This window comes from Phocoena sinus, chromosome 2 (genome assembly GCF_008692025.1).
Source record: "Phocoena sinus isolate mPhoSin1 chromosome 2, mPhoSin1.pri, whole genome shotgun sequence".
Lineage (NCBI taxonomy): Eukaryota > Metazoa > Chordata > Mammalia > Artiodactyla > Phocoenidae > Phocoena > Phocoena sinus.
This window is the reverse complement of record NC_045764.1, coordinates 41,069,938-41,090,850: the sequence shown is the minus strand read 5'-3', so window position 1 is coordinate 41,090,850 and position 20,913 is coordinate 41,069,938. Positions and strand designations below refer to the sequence as shown.

At 40.5% G+C, this 20,913-nt stretch overlaps 1 protein-coding gene across 1 annotated transcript in view; it reads left to right on the top strand.

The window, feature by feature from the left end:
- The window catches only part of AGBL1 (ATP/GTP binding protein like 1), a gene marked incomplete at its 5' end in the record, with an annotated part of 671,581 nt that overhangs the window by 386,275 nt on the left and 264,393 nt on the right, over positions 1–20,913 (top strand). The window contains 1 exon segment of the mRNA XM_032621686.1: positions 6,676–6,805. Within this exon segment, the coding sequence (XP_032477577.1) occupies positions 6,676–6,805 (130 nt within the window).

Below are 20,913 nucleotides of genomic sequence, written 5' to 3'. Positions count from 1 at the left end.
AGAAAATGTGGTCTGAGCATTTTATATGTTCATTGCTACAAAGGGGTTATTGTTTCTAGGTTCTTCTAGTAGACAGAGCTAGGAAATAAATGCATGAACACACACACACACACACAATACACATACTTTTGTATCTATTTCTTTATCTATCTCTCTGTAGGAAACCATGAGTTCATGCTGATACTTCTGATTCCAGTACAACACTACAGAGTTAATTCTTTATTTATAACTCCTTTTTGTGACTATGAGAAAACTTGTTGTTGTTACTCATAATTAAGTTACTTGTTTACTCACTTCTAGAATACATCCAAAGCAGTCTTAGAATTGGTAGCTCAGAATTGAATACTGCTGTGAAAAACACACTTGTGTACTATTGTTTTTGTCTTTAGCTTTAGAGTATATAGCAACAATATTTTTTTCTAAAGTTAATTGAGTCAGTTATTTCCTTCCTACTTCCGTAAGTGTTATTTATTTGCCATAGAGTTTGTTTATTTGTAACTAATCCATTTGGAGTTCTATTCATGGTTTTCTCATTATATTTATTTATTCATATAAGTATATGAAACATTAACATGATTCTAAAAGTTGGAACAATACAGAAAGGTATGATCAGAGAGGTGTCACTTGCCCTTTATTCCTCCTACCCCATTCCCATTCATCCATACTTTATATCCTATTTCCATCTGCCTTCTGTAAGTAATCAGTCTTATTAGTTTCTGATTTATCTTGTATTTTTTGCACAAACGAATAGATGTATGTGTATTGTCTAATGTCTCCTTCATTCTTAAATATGCTTTTTATATTTTACATAACGTTTTATCATTTAACTTTATACCATGAAAATCATCATTCCATATTAGTTCATAGATACCTTCTTCTTCATTTAATAGCTGCACAATACTCCATTTTTTAAATGCACCGAATTATTCAACCACTCTCTTATATGAGCATTTTCTTCTGTATTGTAATATTATATCCCATTACCTTACTGAATTATTTATTGAGTTAGTCATTGGTTTTCTAGGTCATAATATAAAAAATATGTCATTATATTCATATATATATGTAGAAGCAGAATTGATGCATACTTTTTTTTTTTTTTTTGCGGTACGCAGGCCTGTCACTGTTGTGGCCTCTCCCGTTGCGGAGCACAGGCTCCAGACGCGCAGGCTCAGCGGCCATGGCTCACGGGCCCAGCCGCTCCATGGCATGTGGGATCTTCCCAGACTGGGGCACGAACCCGCATCCCCTACATCAGCAGGCGGACTGTCAACCACTGCGCCACCAGGGAAGCCCGATGCATACTTTTTAAACACATACATATGACACAGAAAGTATCTACCAATTCTTATTTTCTGATTGTCTTTCTCAGGAATGAGTGTTGGACTTTTTTCAAAAGATTATTTTTTAATTTTTTAACATTACGGAGATAATCATTAGTTCTTGGTTTTGGGAAATGCTTTTTATAATTTCCCATTCTGACAGCTTTTTGTGAAGATTATTAATGTATTTAAAATTTCATAAATTAAATGAATTATTCTTACTCATATCTGGTAAATAATATTATGTGGTCCAAAATATCAGCCAGTTGCAATAGGTGACCTCAAGTGATTACTGACACCCTGGCTGGTCTCAGAATTGTTGGCACAGACAAAGGTCTCAAGACATAGCTTTAGAAACTTTAACCTTAGAGTATTAACTGTTTCAATGGGAGTGATACCTATTTTTATTGAGTCAGTTGTATATGGGATCAAGTGCTATGTAGAAATGTGAATTAACTGGTTACATATTCCTGATTTATATAAGTGATAGTGTAGGGCTCACCTATATTTACCCACCCCTTAATCTGGTCTGACCTGATTTCAGCTTGTCCTCACCTTGTTATCTTTTGAATTGTTCCATTGGATGTTTGAATGATATTATGAAACCAGACTTTTCAAAGTAACTTGGAGAAAACACATTTTCATCTTAACTCTATATTGGTTTTCAAATTAAAACATGGAAAAGACTAATACAATAGTGGGGAAAATGAGGTGGGAAGGTAGGGGGGATGTCTCTTCAGACATTTGCTAAATCTCAAGCACGCTACCTCTCTTTAGACTTCAGAGCTTGCTGTGCCACAGGCACTTGTATCAGCAAGCCTGGCATCACTCATTCAGTCTGATGGACCCCATCTCTCCTTTTATCAGGCACGGATGGATGGGAGATTTTTGAGTCATTTTATTGTCTCAATGAAGCTTTATAGATGGTTTTTCAGGAAGCAACTCACTTTTTCCTCTTTCTTCCTCTGACTTGTGGTTCTTTCTTTGCTTCAGGGGTCCTGGTAGGTCAGGGTGTGCTTGTCAAGGCCTTTGGTTATATGGTTTATTTCCCATTCTCTGGTCAGGATAAGCCCTGTTCTTAGCAGATACATAAAATCCACAATTAGTCTTAAGAAACTGGTTTACAGTGACATCATTTCCCTTTAGACTATCTGACCTTTAAGGCTATCCTTAGGTTACCATGAAGTTGGCAGCTTTTATTCAGTGAGCTCTTAGGACTGGCCCTTCTGATTCTTTTTTTATAATTTTGACTGAGTTTTTTTTTTTTTGGTCATAAAATGACCATGTTTTCAGGAAACGACAAGCCTTTTTTTTTTTTTTTTTTTTTTTAAGGGAAGGAATTTGTCTTACCAAAACCTGCAGGTTTAATGGTTAGAGAGACATCCTAGACACGGGCTGCAAATACCTAAAAAAAGCAGGCTCATAATATATACATAAAACACTCAGAGGTAAAAATAGGGAGCAAAGGTGCCTGAGGTTGGGGGAGAGTGTACCCCAACTATAACATTCAAAGTCAATTAAAACAATCAAACCCAACTCTGGTCAGGGATCCTACCTTTGAAACCCCTCCGTTCACCAGGAATTGAGGGGTTTCTTGGGAAATATAGGAATTTCAAGGCTATAACTGCAACATTCCAGGACAAACTGGATGGTTGGTCACCCTAGACCTAGCATACTTTGTGCATCTAAGCTTTACCTTAAACTAGACTGTAGTTAAACCAAAGCTTTTCTTTTAAGAAATGAGGACTATTTGGATCAAATGACTTCCCCCTGTGAAAACCAAAAGGAAGTGCTTTTTTCCCCTGCTCTGTAAGTTTGCAATTTTCAGTGGGGAAAAAAATAGCAATGCTCGCCATTTTATTCTCCTTATAAGCAAAGCAGGACTTCAAACTCTATTTGAGGGATGACCCCTTTTCAGAAATTAGAGGCACTGAATTTATTGCCAACCAGTCATAGCTGTCCATCTGCTAATTCTCTCCACATAGAGGGAGCAGCTGTCATTTCAGAAATGCTACAGTAGATAATAAGATGGGGTGCATTTCCTCTTCAAATGCTTAAAACAAATCCCCAGGAAGAGTGGCAGCAGTTCCCCTGACTGCATGAATCTCTGATATTATTAACACAAAATACCAAATTGATTTGGAGATTGGAAGAAAATGTATTTGCTTTAAAAGGAAAAGCACTCAAGTTAGGTGTACTACATATTGTAATAATCTACAATTGCCGAGATCTAGGAACTGCAGAAGCCATAGGCACACACAGAGATACTCTCAAAATTATAGCCACGCACAGAGCGCTGAATACAAATACACACATACGGGTTTCCCGAGTTCATACAATCTACGTATACCAAAGGAATGCACCGTTGTCTCCACCACTGTGAAACAAAAATTATCCCCAACTAACAGCTTGCCTAAGTCTCACATTGGCCCAGTTTCTCTCCAAATCCATGTACCTAGTCAATCTTAGATGCCATCCTCCTCTTGGTACTATTTAATGTCCCGCTTGGTATATTCAATAGTCCATTCAGCAATCTATATTGTTATATCCTTGCATTTTTTCCTTAGATAACTTCTTTTCTCTTAAGTCTCATTGCTTCCACCATTAAAAGTGCTCAAGTCAACTTGAACTTAAAACTAACCACAGCCTCTGGTTTGGGGTTCCTAGCCAAGATTCTACTCCCCTCCAATCAACCTGCATATAGCTCTCTGATTACTATTCAAAAGGAAAAATATTAGGATGAGATAAGGAACTAATGAACATAGTCCAAGTGGTGCTATGCGTCCCTGAGTATTGTAGATGTGGATGAGGATGTAGATACAGCTATAGATGGAGACGTGCATGTGTATATAGGTGTGGACATGACATGGACATAAACAAGGGTGATGATAGAGTTATGTAGGTATTTCTCCATGGAGATACCTAAAATAGAGATCATTTAATTTAACCCTCAAAATAGTCCTGGGAGATAGGTTATACTTATATTCTTTTGCATATGACAATATTGACTCTCAAAGGGGCCCCCAACCCCATATCTGGTGACAGAGCTGGGCGTTGAGACTTGATCTCCTTAACCAACACTCAGGCTCATTCTGATTGCAACACAAAACTTTTTCTTTCCTATTTTTTGAAGAACTGTAATCTAGAGCAGTATATCTGCTGTTTGGTAAAGTCTTTTCCATGTGGACATTGCTCTTGAACTTGGTCTTTGTGGAACATACAGAAAGAAGAGGTAGAGAGAGTTGCATAGAATTGCTGGCTGTTGGACACATATAATGCTTGCATTTTCATTTCTACAAACAGAAGTGCTTTTAAGGGGCCTTCACTGATTTCATTACTTTTGATGTTACAAAGAAAAAAGAAATCCCCAGTGTTGATGAGAATCCAGGTCAAGGCAAGGAGAATCACAGAGCAGTTAAAGAAAATCCTGAGGCTCTGGGATTTGGTGCCTGCAAGTACCTCGATTTGAGAAAAGAAATTCATTTAAACTCAGCAAATAAGCTCAGGAGAAAGTCTGGGACACTGGCTCCTTTCCTTGTTATTTGCTTCTTTCCAAAAATCTGCTTTGTATTTTACCTTCATCCTTGGTCGTCAGGCAGAAACCCTATTTCTAGATGTCATTGCTATTAAAAAGAGGAAGCGGGGGGTGGAAAGCAAGAAAAGAACAAAAAAGAGAGGTAGATGCAAAAAACCTCCCATTTCTCAAGTCAAAATATGTTAATGGTGAAATCGGGATAAATGATTAATCTAGTGATTTTCAGTTTCCAGTGAGCTGTAAGAGGGGCTAGCAAGCAGCAGGAAACTAATATTTAAAGATAATTTCAGAAACATGAGATGAAAAAGTGGTGAAAGGAGGAGGCTGAACCTTTTTCCTTCCACCTCCAAGGTTTATTGAAAATAGCGTTTTTTCTTTAAACAGAAAATGTATGTGATTCTACATTTAAATCTAGTACATTTTTTTCACTCCAAATTATTTACTGAATACCAACTCTGACACAGTTACTATATTAAGGTTTTGATGGTAACAAACAAAGAAACTCTTTCTGCCTCTGGGAAGCTTACAGTCTAACTGCAAATGTAAGAGAAATAAAAAGAAATTTTAAAAAAATCTAAAAAGGTTTTTATAAGAACTCTGATGAAGGTTGTCCCAGGATGCTATTGCAACAAATAGGAGCAGAATGTAATGGCCTGGTGATCAGGGAGAGTTTCCCTGCAGGGCTGATCCCTGAATGTTGAATAGGTGAGGAGGGATAGAGCTTTGGAGAGTCCTGGCAATGAGACCAGTAGGCACAATTGCTCAGAGAACTGTGTGCAGTTTGATCAAGCTGAACTATGGAAAGACAAGAGCGGCAGGAGGTGGGTGATAGGGATTAGGGTAGGGGGTTGGGAGGACTAGGCCATGGAAGTACTGCACTGCTTCCTCCTAATCTGTGGTACCTTGATCCTTAGCCCTATCGAATAAACAACGTTTCAGCAGGACTTCTGGTTGCCTCCCTAGAGAATGGGCTGTGCTTGGTAATTTATGGTCGTCCTTGGCTTTTAGGATGACCTTACCTGTCACTCAGCAACTCAGCTTCCTTCCCTCTGAATTGCAGTCACTGTTCTCACTCACCAGCTGTGTCCTTTGTAAAGCGACTTGATTCTTTCAAACATGAACATCCCCTTTTCCCAGATGAGGAGATGTATGATTTTAAGCTCATTTCTAGAGCTAATATTCCATGATGATGTCTCTGAAAATGATAGTCTGGCTCTCTGAGTAAATGTCAAGCTTTCTGTGTCATCTATATGGACAGGGTGGGCAGAAGCAATGTGATAGGAGGAAGAGCCTTATGCTTTTTTTCAGAGGGAAACAGACCAGGATGAACAGCCTAGCTCTAAGTTATGTGACCTCGGGCCATTTATTTAACCATTTCTAAGTGTCAGTCTCTTCATTGGGGTGCAATAATATCCAGAGTTACTGGGCCACCTAGAAATATCATATGTAATATGCCCAGCATGATAGATTGAGCTCAACTTAATTATTTGTAGACCTGAAGGTCCCAGAGCCTAGAGAAATTTATTGAATTTGTTCTCCATGGATGTGTTGTATAGCAGGGAACATTTCTCAAGCTTTGCCTTCAAACTCTGGTGACCCCAAATCAAGTTAAATATAGTTTCTAAGTTCTTTTAGGGGCTGTGAATAATCACGGCACATTGGGAGATTAGAGGCCAGATATGCATCTTTCTGGACAACTTCAATTGATGTCAGTTGAGAAGAAGACAGAAGGAAGTTAGATTCGTTAGTTTAATTGTTTGTCTTGTCGAGCTTTATTTTCTTCTAAACGTGTATTTATTTACTTGTCTGTTCCTGCAGCCACAGATGCTCACTGAGAGGAGGGGATTTGAACAGACAGTGGCTCTCTCCCAGTGCCCATCTGCAGCCCACAATTTACCACGCCAAAGGGCTCCTGCACTACCTGGGCAGCATCGGCCGGCGTCCCATGGTGAGTTACTGCCTTCACTTCCTTCTGCTTCTACACTCTTGCTTGGTTCCTTCCACCTCCCAGGAGGCAGAATACATTCTGTCCAGGCAGGAAGACCAGACACAAGCCAAAGACCTGTGTGTGACAAGCTGTAAAGTGTGTGTGTGTGTGGGGGGGGGGGGGGGGGGGGGGAGGGTATTCACTTCCTAAGGCTGTCATAACGAAGTACCACAAACTGGGTGGCTTAAAACAACAAAAACATATTCTCTCACATTTCTGGAGGCTAGAGGTCTGGAGATTAAAGTGTCAGCAGGCTTTGATCTCTCTGAAGGCTATGGGAAATAACCTTCATTGCCTCTTCCTGGCTTCTGGTGATTGCCAGCAATCCTTAGCATCCCTTGGCTTGGGGGGGGCGGGGCACAATTCCACTCTCTGCCTCTGTGTTCACGTGGCCATCTTTGCCCTTTGTGTGTCTGTGTAGAAATTTCCCTTTTCTTATCAGGATAGCAGACACTGGACTAGGGCCCACCCTAATTCAATACGGTCTTCTCTTAACTTGATTACATCTGTAAAGAATCTTTTTCCAAATAAGGTCACATTCATAAGGACTGAGAATTAGAGCTTCAACATATCTTTTTGGGAAACAGTTTAACCAACAATAGGAGCAAAGCAGTAGTTCAATACTCATTGGTGAAAAGTGGGCAAAAAATTTCACTTCATCCCATTTCCTGGGTCTCTATTTTTTTTTCAGTTATTGTTCAAGAAAGGAAATGGTATTTTTTCCAAATGGTATTTTCTCCAAATATTATTTGGAAAAAAATCCTCTAGATGTTCAGATTGACATTCAGCTAGTACTTATTAAATTCCAACGATGATTCTGGCACTGTGCTAGGCACTTTCATGTGTAGGCTTTTTTCCCAAGCCTATAATAACTTAGCAATTGATGAAAAACAGACTATATGGATCCAGAGACTTAGGCTCAAGATAAGATAGGAGGCAATACTAGCTAAGTAACTGTGTGAAACTGATCGTTTATTTTATTTGTATTTTTTTAACATCTTTATTGGAGTATAATTGCTTTACTGATCATTTATTGACTACAAACTGTGAACATATCTGTCTGCAAAAGTGCAGAGGAGCATATGTCCAAATTTAGAGTGCTTACCTAACCTAAGGAACTTAAACTAATGTGGAAAAGCTCACGGATGAACCAACTCAGACAGTTGCCTCTACCATTAGCCAAATTTTGACCATGTACTATGTCATCAAAACAGTGTCACATTCAATGAATATCTAGTGAAACAATGGATGAATATCTAATATAGAAGCTTATTTAACTCTCAAAAAGGTGAAGAGGTCAAGTGATTTCCTTGGCATCACCAGGAAGCGTACGGCAGAGTTGAGATTCAGTTCTGATCTGGTTTTCCACCCAGAACTCCATCTTTCTTCAACACTTACTGTTTGAGAGGATGTGTTGGCGTGTCCCCAAGACTACCTTCAGGTTCAGTGATTCCCTGGAAAGACTCACAGAACCCAGAATAGTTTTTCTGCTCATAATTACAGTTTATTACAGTGAAAGGATACAGATTATAATCAGCAAAGGTAAAAGGCACTGAGGGCAGAGTCAAGGAGAGACAGGTGTAAGTCCAGGTGTCTGCTCCCAGGGGAGTTGTATGGACAGTGCTTAATTCTCCAGCAATGATGTGTAATAACAGGTAGAGTGTTGCTAACCGGGGAAGCTCCCCTGAGCCTCGGTGTCCAGGACTTTTTATCAGAGGTTATTTTGTAGTCATGGTGTCCCACGTGGCTGATCTTAGTTACTCAGTCTCCAGACCCTTCAGAGGTCAAACTGACACTTTGCGGCACAAGAACCCCGCCACATATCACATTGTCAGCATCAACCTTCTCACATTGCCTGAGGCCCAGGTAAAGAAAGACACTTTTATCTAGCAGAATATTCCAGAGATGTCAAGGTGTTCTCCCAGGAGTCAGTCGAGGGCCAGACCTTTCTTTGGAGTGTACAGGGTTTAAACACTTCAGACTTGCTGAGTCAACACTTTATTGCAAAGAGGACAAAGCACATCCTTTTCCCTTAAGAATGCTTTTTCTACACTGGTCAAAATGTGCAATATTTTCATGCTAGCTCCCACCCACCCCCTTCCAAGGAGATGCTGTAATCTATGCTGTCTACGCTGTAGAAGCAAGTTCATGGCCTACATAGCAGAGCACCAATATCACAGTCAAGATCTTGAAAAGTATGTCTCTGAATAGAAGGCCTTAGCCTCTGGGAGGAGAGAGAAAGACTTACAGAAAAAAAGGTTCCAACCTGATACACAGCTAAGCATACACACATTCAACCCGTAACAAACAGGATTCCTCTCTGTTCTGACAATCTCTAATTGAAGAGCAGAACATTTATTTTAAAGCATGACAGGTGAAAGCCTTGTTTAAAAATATGAATAAACATTAATTAACTGTAAACATGACAGCCACAGACTTGTTTCCTGCTGGGACCATCTGAGAGGTGGGTGAGAAACAGCTGAGCCCTAGATGCAATTCACAGTGTCACAAAGCTCTCCTACAGGCTCAACATCACCTTTCAGCTACCTATGCGACTGTATTTAACTGGCCTCCTGCTGACAGCAGAAGCACTGTCACTCATTCAGTACTCAGGCCTGTCCTGTGCTGGGAAGATTTCCACTGAGTCAAGATTACCTCTTGGGCTAGTCGTAGGTTAACTGTGACTCCACCCAAACTCTTGACTCTTATGAAAATATTTCTTAAAGCATCAGGAAGCCAGTTTCTGGTGGCTAGAAGATTCCACCTGTTCTAGATGATACTGAGACATTTGCCTATTGGCAGGTAGAATAATATAAACTCCTAGAACCAATGAGAATGCAAGACAGTGAGAGAAAGCAATGCCATGATACTTCTGGGGGTTGCTAAAGACCAGATAATTCATTCAGTTTATAAGCAATATGGCATTATTCACAAATTGTTTCATCCATCCACCCATTCATTCATCCATCCTTCCATCCATCCATTCATCCATCCATCCATCCATCCATCCATGCGTCCATCCATCCATCTGTCCATCATCCACCCATCCATCTGGGCAGTCATCCACTTGTCTACTCATTTACACCATGTGTGTCATCACTGTGCTAGATGCCAGAAGGTACCTTTTCTTTGAGGAGTCCATAGTTTCCTTGGTAGAAAGAAGAGTCAGGTCTGCAAAGAAACCAATGTAGTAAAAGATGGTAAAAACTGAAACCAAGGCTCGTGGGAGTTGTAAGAACACAAATGAGAGGTTAAGCCACTTTCCCTCAAGGTTATGGAAATGGAGATGCCATTTGAGCTAGACTTGAAAGATGAGTAAAAGTTTTTCTTGTACTAGTAGTAAAGTAGAGAGGTGTATTCTTTCTTCAGAGGTCTACAGGCCTGATTATGGACTTTTAGACCTTCTGCCTTGTGAAATTGAAGAGTTGGTGAATTTAGGGTCACCTCACAGAGCAAAAGAAAGGAAGCTTTTTATTAACTGATGGCATAGTTCTCACATCACACTGATCTTGTGGTCTCTTTCCCATCTTCTTGAACTTCCATTTTCTGTCTCTCTTGTTTGTTAGAAGATCAGGAAATCTGCTCCAGATGTTGGAGCCAAAAGCCCAGAAACCTACAAAATATTGGCATATTCATACATTGGAATACTATTCAGCAATAAAAAATTAAAGACAGGGCTTCCCTGGTGGTGCAGTGGTTGGGAGTCCACCTGCCGATGCAGGGGACGCGGGTTCGTGCCCTGGTCTGGGAAGATACCACATGCCGCGGAGCGGCTGGGCCCATGAGCCATGGCCGCTGAGCCTGCGCGTCCAGAGCCTGTGCTCTGCAACGGGAGAGGCCACAACAGTGAGAGGCCCACGTACCGCAAAAAAAAAAAAAAAGATAAAAAAATTAAAGACAATAACAATAAACTACAGATATTCTCAGCAACATGGACCAATTTCAGAAACGTGTTTAGTGAAATAAGCTAGACACTAAGAAGCACATATTCTGTTTCTATTTATGCAAAATTTAAGTAAATCAGAACAGTGGTTGCCTCTAGAAGGGGATTAAATAAAAGGGGCCAAGAGGGAACTTTCTAGGTTAGTGGAAATGTTCTATATTTTGAATGAAGAGTCAGTTACACCAAAACTCATTGACTCAAAACTCATTCAAGTTCTGTTCATGTACTCATTTACATTTATATTTACTTAGAATTAAAGAGAAATCAAAGCAAAGTCATAGAGCTTTGAAACGCAGCTAGGAGGTAAAGGGGGCTGTCCCAAATTAAATTGACCAGCGTGGAAGCCTGCAAGTCAAACCAAGGAAGATTATCTTTGCCAGAACACAGAGAAAGGCTGAGAAGATTTATTAGAAATCAGTAAGCTCTGGCCAGAGAAAATGTACATAAGCGGAGAAGCCCAGAGGAGCAGACAGGCTTGACGATGAGCAGGAAGCGTTGAAGTGTTCCTCTTTGTGGAGCGAGCACCCCATAAGGGCCAGGAGGCACAAGGCTCAGGGCAGTAGGGCATGGCTTGGGGGAGTGGGCGAAAGTTCTCAGGCTCTAGCAAGCTCCCAGGAAGCCAGATGAGCAGTTTCTTCTGAGCTGCTGGGTTGTAGCTACCTGGCCCCTGTGCCACTGCAAAGGGTCTGGGCTTCAGAATTAGGAGAGGTATGGATTCCCATCCCCTTGGCTCTTGCTCTGTGAGTGCGTGTTGGTAAAGGGATTGCAGTGCTCTCTGAGCAGCTCATTGATTTCCATTTACCACTCACAAAAACTAGGGCGCCTTCTGCCAGGGGCCAGGGAGGGCATATTTTGATTTTGTCTTTCTCTGGGGCCCAATGGAACAGAACTTTTAGCTGCTTAAATGATTTTCCTGGTCTTCTCTGTCCCTCTGGCATATGTTTTTAGTTAATCAGCTTCTTTTTTAAAAAAAAAAAAGGCACGAAAGGAGAGGGGAAAAAGAAATGGCATGTCCCTTCCTGAAATCTTGTCTCCAAGGGCCTCAAGATACTCTATACACATAATTTATTTTATCTCCACTTTACTCCTCAGAAGTGTTAGAAGAACAAGTGTTATTGTTACTTATTTTCATTGACTCAGGCTAAGGTGCTGAATCTAGAATTCTCCCCTTTTTGTATTTGAGGATATATTTTTATATTTGAGTAGGGAAAAAAAAGAAAAAATCCCCAAACCAAAAAAAAAAAACCCATGGAGCTCCTGGGTAAAAATAATAATAATTTGATTCCATTTTTTTAATTTAAAATTGTTCCCATGCTATCAGAATAACGATTGAACTGTGCTTCTTTAACATATCAGAAACCATGTTTTGTAGGTGTTTTTTTAAATGATAACAAGAGAATGCATACAATTTGTAATTTTTATTTTTTTAATTAATTTTTATTGGAGTCTAGTTGATTTACAATGTTGTGTTAGTTTCTGCTGTACAGCAAAGTGAATCAGTTATACATATAGCCACTCTTTTTTTTAATTTTATTTTTTAAAATAAATTTATTTATTTATTTATTTTTGTCTGCTTTGGGTCTTCGTTGCTGCACACGGGCTTTCTCTAGTTGCAGCGAGCGGGGGCTACTCTCAATTGCGGTGCATGGGCTTCTCATTGCCCTGGCTTCTCTTGTTGCGGAGCACGGACTCTAGGCGCATGGGCTTCAGTAGTGGTGGCATGTGGGCTCAGTAGTTGTGGCACACGGGCCCTAGAACACAGGCTCAGTAGTTGTGGCGCACGGACTCTAGAACGTAGGCTCAGTAGCTGTGGCACACGAGCTTGGTTGCTCCACGGCATGTGGGATCTTCCCAGACCAGGGCTCGAACATGTGTCCCCTGCATTGGCAGGTGGATTCTTAACCACTGCACTGCCAGGGAAGTCCTCCACTCTTTTTTAGATTCTCTTCCCATATAGGTCATTACAGAGTATCGAGTAGAGTTCCCGGTGTTATATAGTAGGTTCTTATTAGTTATATATTTTATATATAGTAGTGTGTTATGTCAATCCTGTAGGTGTTTTTACAGATGTAAATACTCTACATTTAAGTGAATTGCTAAGGTTTCTTGGATAAACTTATGTTGGAAAGCAAAGGGAATACTCCTTTCTCTCTGACTAGTATCTCCAATGAAATTTCTATGTATATCACAGGGACTGGAAACCTGGGGTTCCCCATATGCTACAGGGAAGGCCAGTTAGATTTTTCAAAGAAGTCTGAGAAAATTCCTTCTTTTTCATTTTTTGCAAAATGGACTGAGGTTAGGAGGTGAGGTAGAGGGGAAAATAGGAGGGTGTTTGCCTGGATCAGTGTTTCCCTCAGCCTAGTTGAAGGTGCCTCTGCTCAGCGCTGGTGGAAATGGGAGGAAGGCAAGAGACAGGGCCAGATGGACTAGTTTTGCTATAAAGGTATTCTCTGTGAGGGTGGGCTGCAAGTCAGAACAGGCTTCAGATGAAGACGTGGGGAGACCTGTGCTTCATCTGCTAAATATCTGTGTCCAAGGAGGACTCTAGTGAGAGAGCAAGGCAGGGATGATCACGGCCAATGGCACTAGGCATGGAGCTCAAAGTTCTAGTCCCAGAAAGTAGGGTTTGCCAAGACCAAAGCACAGTCCAGCCTAGGGTCCAAGACAACTAACAGTCCTCCAAGACAGGATTCAGGAAACAGAGGCAAGCTTCCTTTTATTGAGTGGCTAGGCATGGTGGTGGGTCAGTGTTCATACCCCATTCCCTAGGTTTATCCAGACAATTTGGAAATCTGCCATGGGTCAAAAAGACTAGTCTAGATCCCACCTTCTGATGAAGACAGGGTTCCCGATAAGCTCTCTACCCTAACTGACATTGTCACACAAAGTGGGTAGGTTAATGCTTCTACCTTGAGAGCTTTATTTAGTACCTGCAACTGAGTGAGATAGATGGCAGAGGCCTCACCCAGGCTGATAGCTTTAAGGCACTGTGTCCAAAGGTGGTGGCCAGACTGCTGCTTCTCTCCCTCCAATGTCTAAAGCTGGAGAAAAAGAGCAGTTTTAACTGCTGGGGAGCCTGCCAAGGCCTCACTGCACAAGTACCCTCTTGGGGTGTTAAGCTCCCTCCTCACGGAGGGACAGCTGGCCAGAGAAAGCGAGTAGAAATCAGCTTAGGCAAGACCTCAGGTTAAGCCTGGTCATTCACTCTTAATTTTGCTAATTGACAGACTTGTTATACTGCGCTTTATCATTGATAAATCCAATGTTTTATAATATTTTGTTCTGGAAAATCTTTGGAGCCAGACCAGTTAGAGTTTGAGGTAAAACACATGGGTTTTCAATGGGAGGCCATGTGCAAATCACTTAACTTCCTTTAACCTTAGTAAAAGTTGAGCCTCATATGTAAATGTGAATGATAGCCTCCTTTCAGGAATTTTATACTGATTAAATGTGTATGTAAAACCTTAGCAGTGTGACTGGTACGTATCAAGCATTTAAATAAACAGCAGAGATTAAAATTATTACTTCCCAGGAGGGTGCTACATACAAAACAAAGCCTCATACTAGACTGCATGATTTTGCATTAATGTACATGTGCTCTTTCAATGTAATTGAAATATTTTGACAGGCAGGCCATTATATTATAATACATAACAGTGGAATGGCAGAAAACCTCCTCCAGCATTTTATAACATGTAATAAAGGGTCCCACTGTGAGAAATCTCATAACCGGTTAGTTACTAATACCTTCTGCTTAGTGAAATGTGAAAAATTTCACCCCAAATTAGACATTGGAGGGGGACAAAACTGATTTGTAAGTAAAGGCTGCTTTTCTAAGGCCATGTTGGAACTTTGGCCCACAGCGACGCAATTTAAGTGAAAGTCTCTCACTTTAGGAAAGGGAAAGCAGCATCAAATCTTCTTTCAGGTAGTTATAGGAATAAGCGCTGCACATGCTCGCTGTGGTTAGCCTCAGCCATGACTGATGTTGCTGATAACTCAGATGAAACACTTGCTAAGAAGAGAGCATGACTGTCAATAAAAGGACTGGGAAATGTGGTCTTGCAAACAGGGTTCTTGGATAATTGAACATGCCACCAATAGCATTTTCCTCATAGAAAGGTTTACTCTACTCAAGAGCTTGGGCTGAATGTTGTCTGCAAAATATTGTGCACAGGCTGGCATCTCCAGGGCTTTAGTGAGACTTGGTTGGTTTAATTGGAAGCATTGCTGTTTTGGGTTTCCATCACATTCCCCAGAATTAGCCTCCTTTGAGCTCCAGCCTCGCCTTCATTTTCTTGTGGCGATGGAATAAATAATGCAGAGGCCTTGCTGCCGGGAAGCAGGAACGAGACCCAGATGTCAGGAGTGGAAAACACAGCAGCTTAAAGCTGGCAAAGCAGACCAGTAAACAATCGGGAATAGGTGAGCTGCGGGAACGGGCGAATGGCTAGGGGAGGTGTGTTTGAGATGGGTGTGGGCAACCTCTTGAACAAGGTGCCCAGTTAGCTTACAGAGGAACCAGGGTAGGACCAAAGAATGGAGGGGAAAGACGGTGAAGGCATGTGAGTAGCGTAGTCATGTGGCCCTGAACGGTCTCTTTGCTGAGCAAGAAATGATGGAGCTCATGTTTGCGTGAATTAAATTAACCTTGCAACTTAACTCAGACAGTAATTCACTGGGAAAGGCACTAGGGAGATGCGTGAGAGCCTGATTTCAAAATCGTAATCCAATCCACACTCTACACCTCGCTGATGAAGAAAGTGAGACACAGGGGAATCAGTTTAGCTCGGGGTGAACAAGTTCAAAACTAACCACTCCAGCTCAGACAAAACAAAACTTAACTGAACGAAACCTTCAAATCTGCATCTCTTCCCATGTTCCTTGCCTTGGGGAAAAGCACATCATATTGTCTATTCACTTAATCCGAAATCTAGGTATTATTCCTAACCTCTTCCTCACTGAGCCCCTAAATCCATTTAGTCTCCAATTCCTATAGATTTTACTTCCTTACTCTCTCACCAAAAGTCCTTTCTCATCCATACTTATATTTGCTGACTTAAACTAGGCCCTTGTCATTTCTCTTGCCTGGTCTCAGTCCTTGTAATCCATTCTTAGCACTCCTGTTCTGGTGATCTGATCATGCTGGTCCTCTTTGCTCCAATACTTTGATGGCTGCTTCACCACCTTCGGGAAAATGTCCAAACATCCTGGAATGGTGTGCACGTGCATTAATGATGTGACCACTGTCTACTTCTGCCTACACCTAAGGTCTACTCTCCTTCACTCTGTAGTCTTATTCTGAATTATTGAAATTCTTCATACCCATAGTCCTTTCTTCCTCATTTTCCGTTTGCTTGGACAGCCCTCATTCAGCAGGACTCATCTTAGGCATCACTCCCTAGAGAACCCCAGGACCACCACATCATACACCTTCAGGGGTGCCATTCCTTAAAGTGCAGTGTGAATGATGCCCCATGAGTTGTGCAGCGTGTCCTTATCTGGGTTCCCAGAGAACCCTGTGTGTCTCTCTCCTCTCACTGCAATATGATCACCTGTTCACTTGTGGGATCATCCCAACAAAACAGCTCCTGGAAGAGGCAACATAGACCTGAAAAGTATTTTAAAACATGGAGTCTGGATGAGAGCAAACTCAGGTTCAATTACTTGCTCACATACTTAATAGCAGTGCAAACTTAAGCAAGCCTAGGCAAGTTACTTATTTATTTATTTTTGCTGTTAAGTTTTCTCAGCTGCAAAACGGGGGATAATTATAGCACCTACTTCATCATGAGATAATCTACATTAAGTGTTTAGCACAGTACCTGAAGCATCGTTAAGTCTTCAATAAATTAACTACTGTTGTTCTTGTCATTGTTATTGAGGGCAGTACTGCCTTATATTAAAATTTTAATTTCTCCTGCCACACCACAGGCACCCAGCGAATATTTGTTGACTCAATTGATGAATAAGCAAGATAGGGCCATTGATTAACCCATGGGTGTTAGAGTGCCATGACTGGGCACACTTCCTATTACAGAATTTTACCGCAAGGAAGTAGACAAGTGTAAAGTCATCCATAGGAAAGAAAAAGCTTCCTCAACTGAAGTAACTTGATAATTTGTCTTGTAATTGCCCCCTGAAATTTAGAGGAACACATGTTTCTTATAACTAACAGGCACTTATTTTTATGGATGTCATTTGAGCAACAAGTAGAACAATGCCTCCTTTACTTTGAATTTTCAGAGGCAGCTAGAACTCCTAGGGCTCATTCCCACAGGTGGGGATGTCTATAATTTGTTGTTTACCTCGGCTTTCAGAATCTGTTAAGAGTCAGAAAACAATCAAATCTTTGTTTCCAGTTGAATTTGGCAGCTAAGGAGCACCTGTCACCACATAGGCCTAGCTTCTGGCTTTATTGAGGAATCTGTTGCTAAGACACAGTCTTAATTTGTTTGCACACTTTTCATAAGAATGTGGGTTTTTATTCACAGAGAGAAACTGAGGCATGAGAGATACAGGTTGGTGGAAAATTCATGATGGTAGAGGATTAAACCTCGATGATTTGATTGGTCCCTTTAGAGGCTTTCAATGCATGGTCCCGGGCCCAGGGGCATCAGCATCACCTGGGATTGTTAGAAATGCACATTCCTGGACCCCACCCAGACTTGCTTGCATCACAGAATTGCTGGGGAGTGGCCCACAGTCTGTGATTTAACAAGTCCTCCAGGTTATTCTGATGCTTGATAACATGTCAGATCCACTGCTCTAGACTCTAGACCCATACAAGTGGGTTTCAACCCTGGCTGCACATTTAGAATCACCTGGAAAACTTTAAAAAATCCCATCAGGGCTTCCCTGGTGGCACAGTGGTTGAGAGTCCACCTGCCGATACAGGGGACGTGGGTTCGTGCCCCGGTCCGGGGAGATCCCACATGCCGCGGAGCGGCTGGGCCCATGAGCCATGGCCGCTGAGCCTGCGCGTCCGGAGCCTGTGCTCCGCAACGGGAGAGGCCACAGCAGTGAGAGGCCCGTGTACCGCAAAAAAAACCCCAAAAAACCAAAAGAACAATAATCCTGTGTATAACGGGAGGCAAAGATAAAAAATCCCATCAGCCTGGTGTCACTGCAGACCAATTAAATCAAAATCTCTGGAGATGGGCTCTAGGGATTGATATTTTAAAAATCTCCTCAGGAGATTCTAATGCACAGACAGGTTAGAGAAGCACTGGCCTAGGTATATTTTTGTTGCACATAACAGAAAACTGCTAAAGTAACCAAAGTGGAAATTTTGAAGGAAAAAATTCAAATAAGTTCTAACCAGAACTGGAAATCACCAAAACCCCAGACACTTCTTCTGTCCATCTCGCATTTTTCTCCTTCTGTGGCCACGTTTTCTGTTTTCTGCTTTTCTCTGCACATTTAATTATCTCACCCTTTACAAAACAACTTCTTTTTCTCATTCACTGATTCTGCTCTGCTTTTTCATTATTTGTCTTCTCATTGGACCAACTCCCTCCTCCCAACTCTGTATGACCTTTTGGCTTGAACACCCACAGCTCTAGATTCTAGAGAGATTTATTTTCTCATAAGATTTTTAACTTGCAACTATGAACTAAGGATTCCCCCCACCAAAAAAAATCTTTTTTTTTTTTTTTTGAAGAGAAAAAAAAATACTTTTCTGCTAACAGGAAATTTGCAATGTAATTAATAAATCTCCCCACCCACCCAATAAAATAGTAGCTTTCTGTTATTGACAAGAGAGAGGGGGAGGAAAAGAAAGGTAAATTTATGGAGAACAGTTTCAATTCCTTTAGTTCTTAAAACTTTCATCTCACAGATGTTTGTCTGACAACCACCTTGATTCCAGAAATTAGTCTTGACATCGCTGAATTCTCCTTGCTTACATAGCCCAAGCAACACATCTATCAGTTCTAACCTGCTATTCAAGAGTTTTCATCTTCTCTCATTATGACCGGGCAGGACCATCTACCTATTTACCCTTTTTAATTTTTCTTACACATATGTGTTTATTTATGGCTCCATGCATGTACCTTGTGTATCCCGGGACATTCCTGCTGTCAATGGCTTCCTGTTCAATCAGTGAACTATAGGACTTCATCAGATACCAGAAAGTAGCCTCAGCCATCACCTCATCTAACTTCTCAACCAACAACATTGTTGATAGCAATTTATTTGGCTTTTGCTGAAGTATTTGCAGAGAACGGAAACTTTTAAAAGTGACACAGCATTGCAAGACAACTATAATCATCAAAAGTTATTTCGATAACTTTCAAAATAAATATTTTGAATATTCAATATTCTAAACAAATATTCAACAACTGAATTTAATATGGAGCTGGAATCTGTGTCTATGATACATATCCTCCTTCCTTTTGCCTTCCTCTGCTCTTTGAAATGATAGCAAATACATTTATTCATGTTTCAAACGGGAAAATTTATAAATTTGGAGGGCTGCTATCAAGACCCCACTGAGCCTTCTTTTTTTCTGGGATAAGCATCTCCAGTATCTTTAGGCAATCTGTGTTTATAAACATTCCCGTTTCCTTGGCCTTCTGATTCCTCTCTACTGAGGTACACTAGCTTGTTTTAAAAGGCCACACTCAGAATTAAAAAACACTATATGAGATATTAATTGACCAGTATGAGGTACATTGGACTGATTGTTCTCCTTATGTATGACCACTTTACTTCTCCAGAAGCAATTTCTGATTAATCTTGACATCCATGGCTACTGAGTCATTCTGAGCAAACTGTCATCTAAAACCTCCAAATCTCTCATTCAAAACCTACTTCTTAGCTAAATGTCACTTTTACTTTTGCCACTGTTAGAATCTAATTGTAGGAGCTGCATATTCCAATTTAAGTTTTTCTATTTCCAAGAATTCTGCTCTTTTTGGCCCTTATAATTTCTGCTCTTACTTGTTTACTCTGCTATCAGTTGTAGTCAATTCTGTATCATTAGCAAATTTGACAAACACCTTCAGTTACCTACCATGTGTGCTTAACTACCTACACAAAGACTACATTTCTACAGACTAAGGAACAAATGTGAGGAAATACCAGGACTTCTATCTCTTTGAAACACACAAATGTGTATGTATCATATATTAATTTTAAGTACACAGATCACACACCTCTACAGCTTGATAAATTCTCACTAAATGAACACACCATGTAACCGTCAACCAAATCGAGAGACAGAACACCACGGCCAACCCAGACATCAGACCATAATGTAATGTCCCCCTTCCCCCAAACATAGACATTATCCTAATTTCTATCACTGCATTAGTTTTGCCTGTTTTTGAATGTCATATCAAGGAAATCATATGGATGTACTCTTTGGTATCTAGCTTGTTCTTTCATTCTTAATGCTGGACAGTATTCTGTTGAATGATTATACTACAATTTATTAATCAATTCTACTGTTTACAGATTTAGGTTACTAAAAATAGTGTTGCTGTGTATATTCTTGATATCTTCTGGTGCCCAGTATATGCATTTCTATTGGGCAGGTTCTAGAATATGTGTATATTCAGCTTTAGAAGACACTCCAAAATTGCTTTCCACAGCAGTGGTATAGATATAGTCCCACAAGCTGGGCTCAAGAGTTTCACTTGCTCCATATCCCAGCCAACGTTTGGTATTGTCTTTTCATGATGTTAAATGCAGGGACATCTCACTGTGGTGTTTAAATTATATTTCCTTGATATTGATGAGGTTGAGTACATTTTCATTTGCTTAATAGCCATTTGGAACTTCTCTTTTGTGAAATATCGATTCAAGTTTTTTGCCCATTTAAAAATCGAGTTGCTTTTTTTCTTATTGATGTATGTATACATTCTCTCTATGAATCATCTGCTGGATATATGTACTGCACATATGTTATTTCCCTCTTTGGTTTTCCTTTTCACATTCTTCCTGGTGTCTTTGGATCAAAAGAAATTCTTAAATGAAATGTATCTAGTTTTTAAATATTTTCATTTATTTTTAGTTCTTTTTTTAAAGAGTTTTTTTTTTTTTAATTAATTAATTTATTTATTTTTCTTTGGCTGCGTTGGGCCTTCGTTGCTGCGCACAGGCTTTCTCTAGTTGTGGC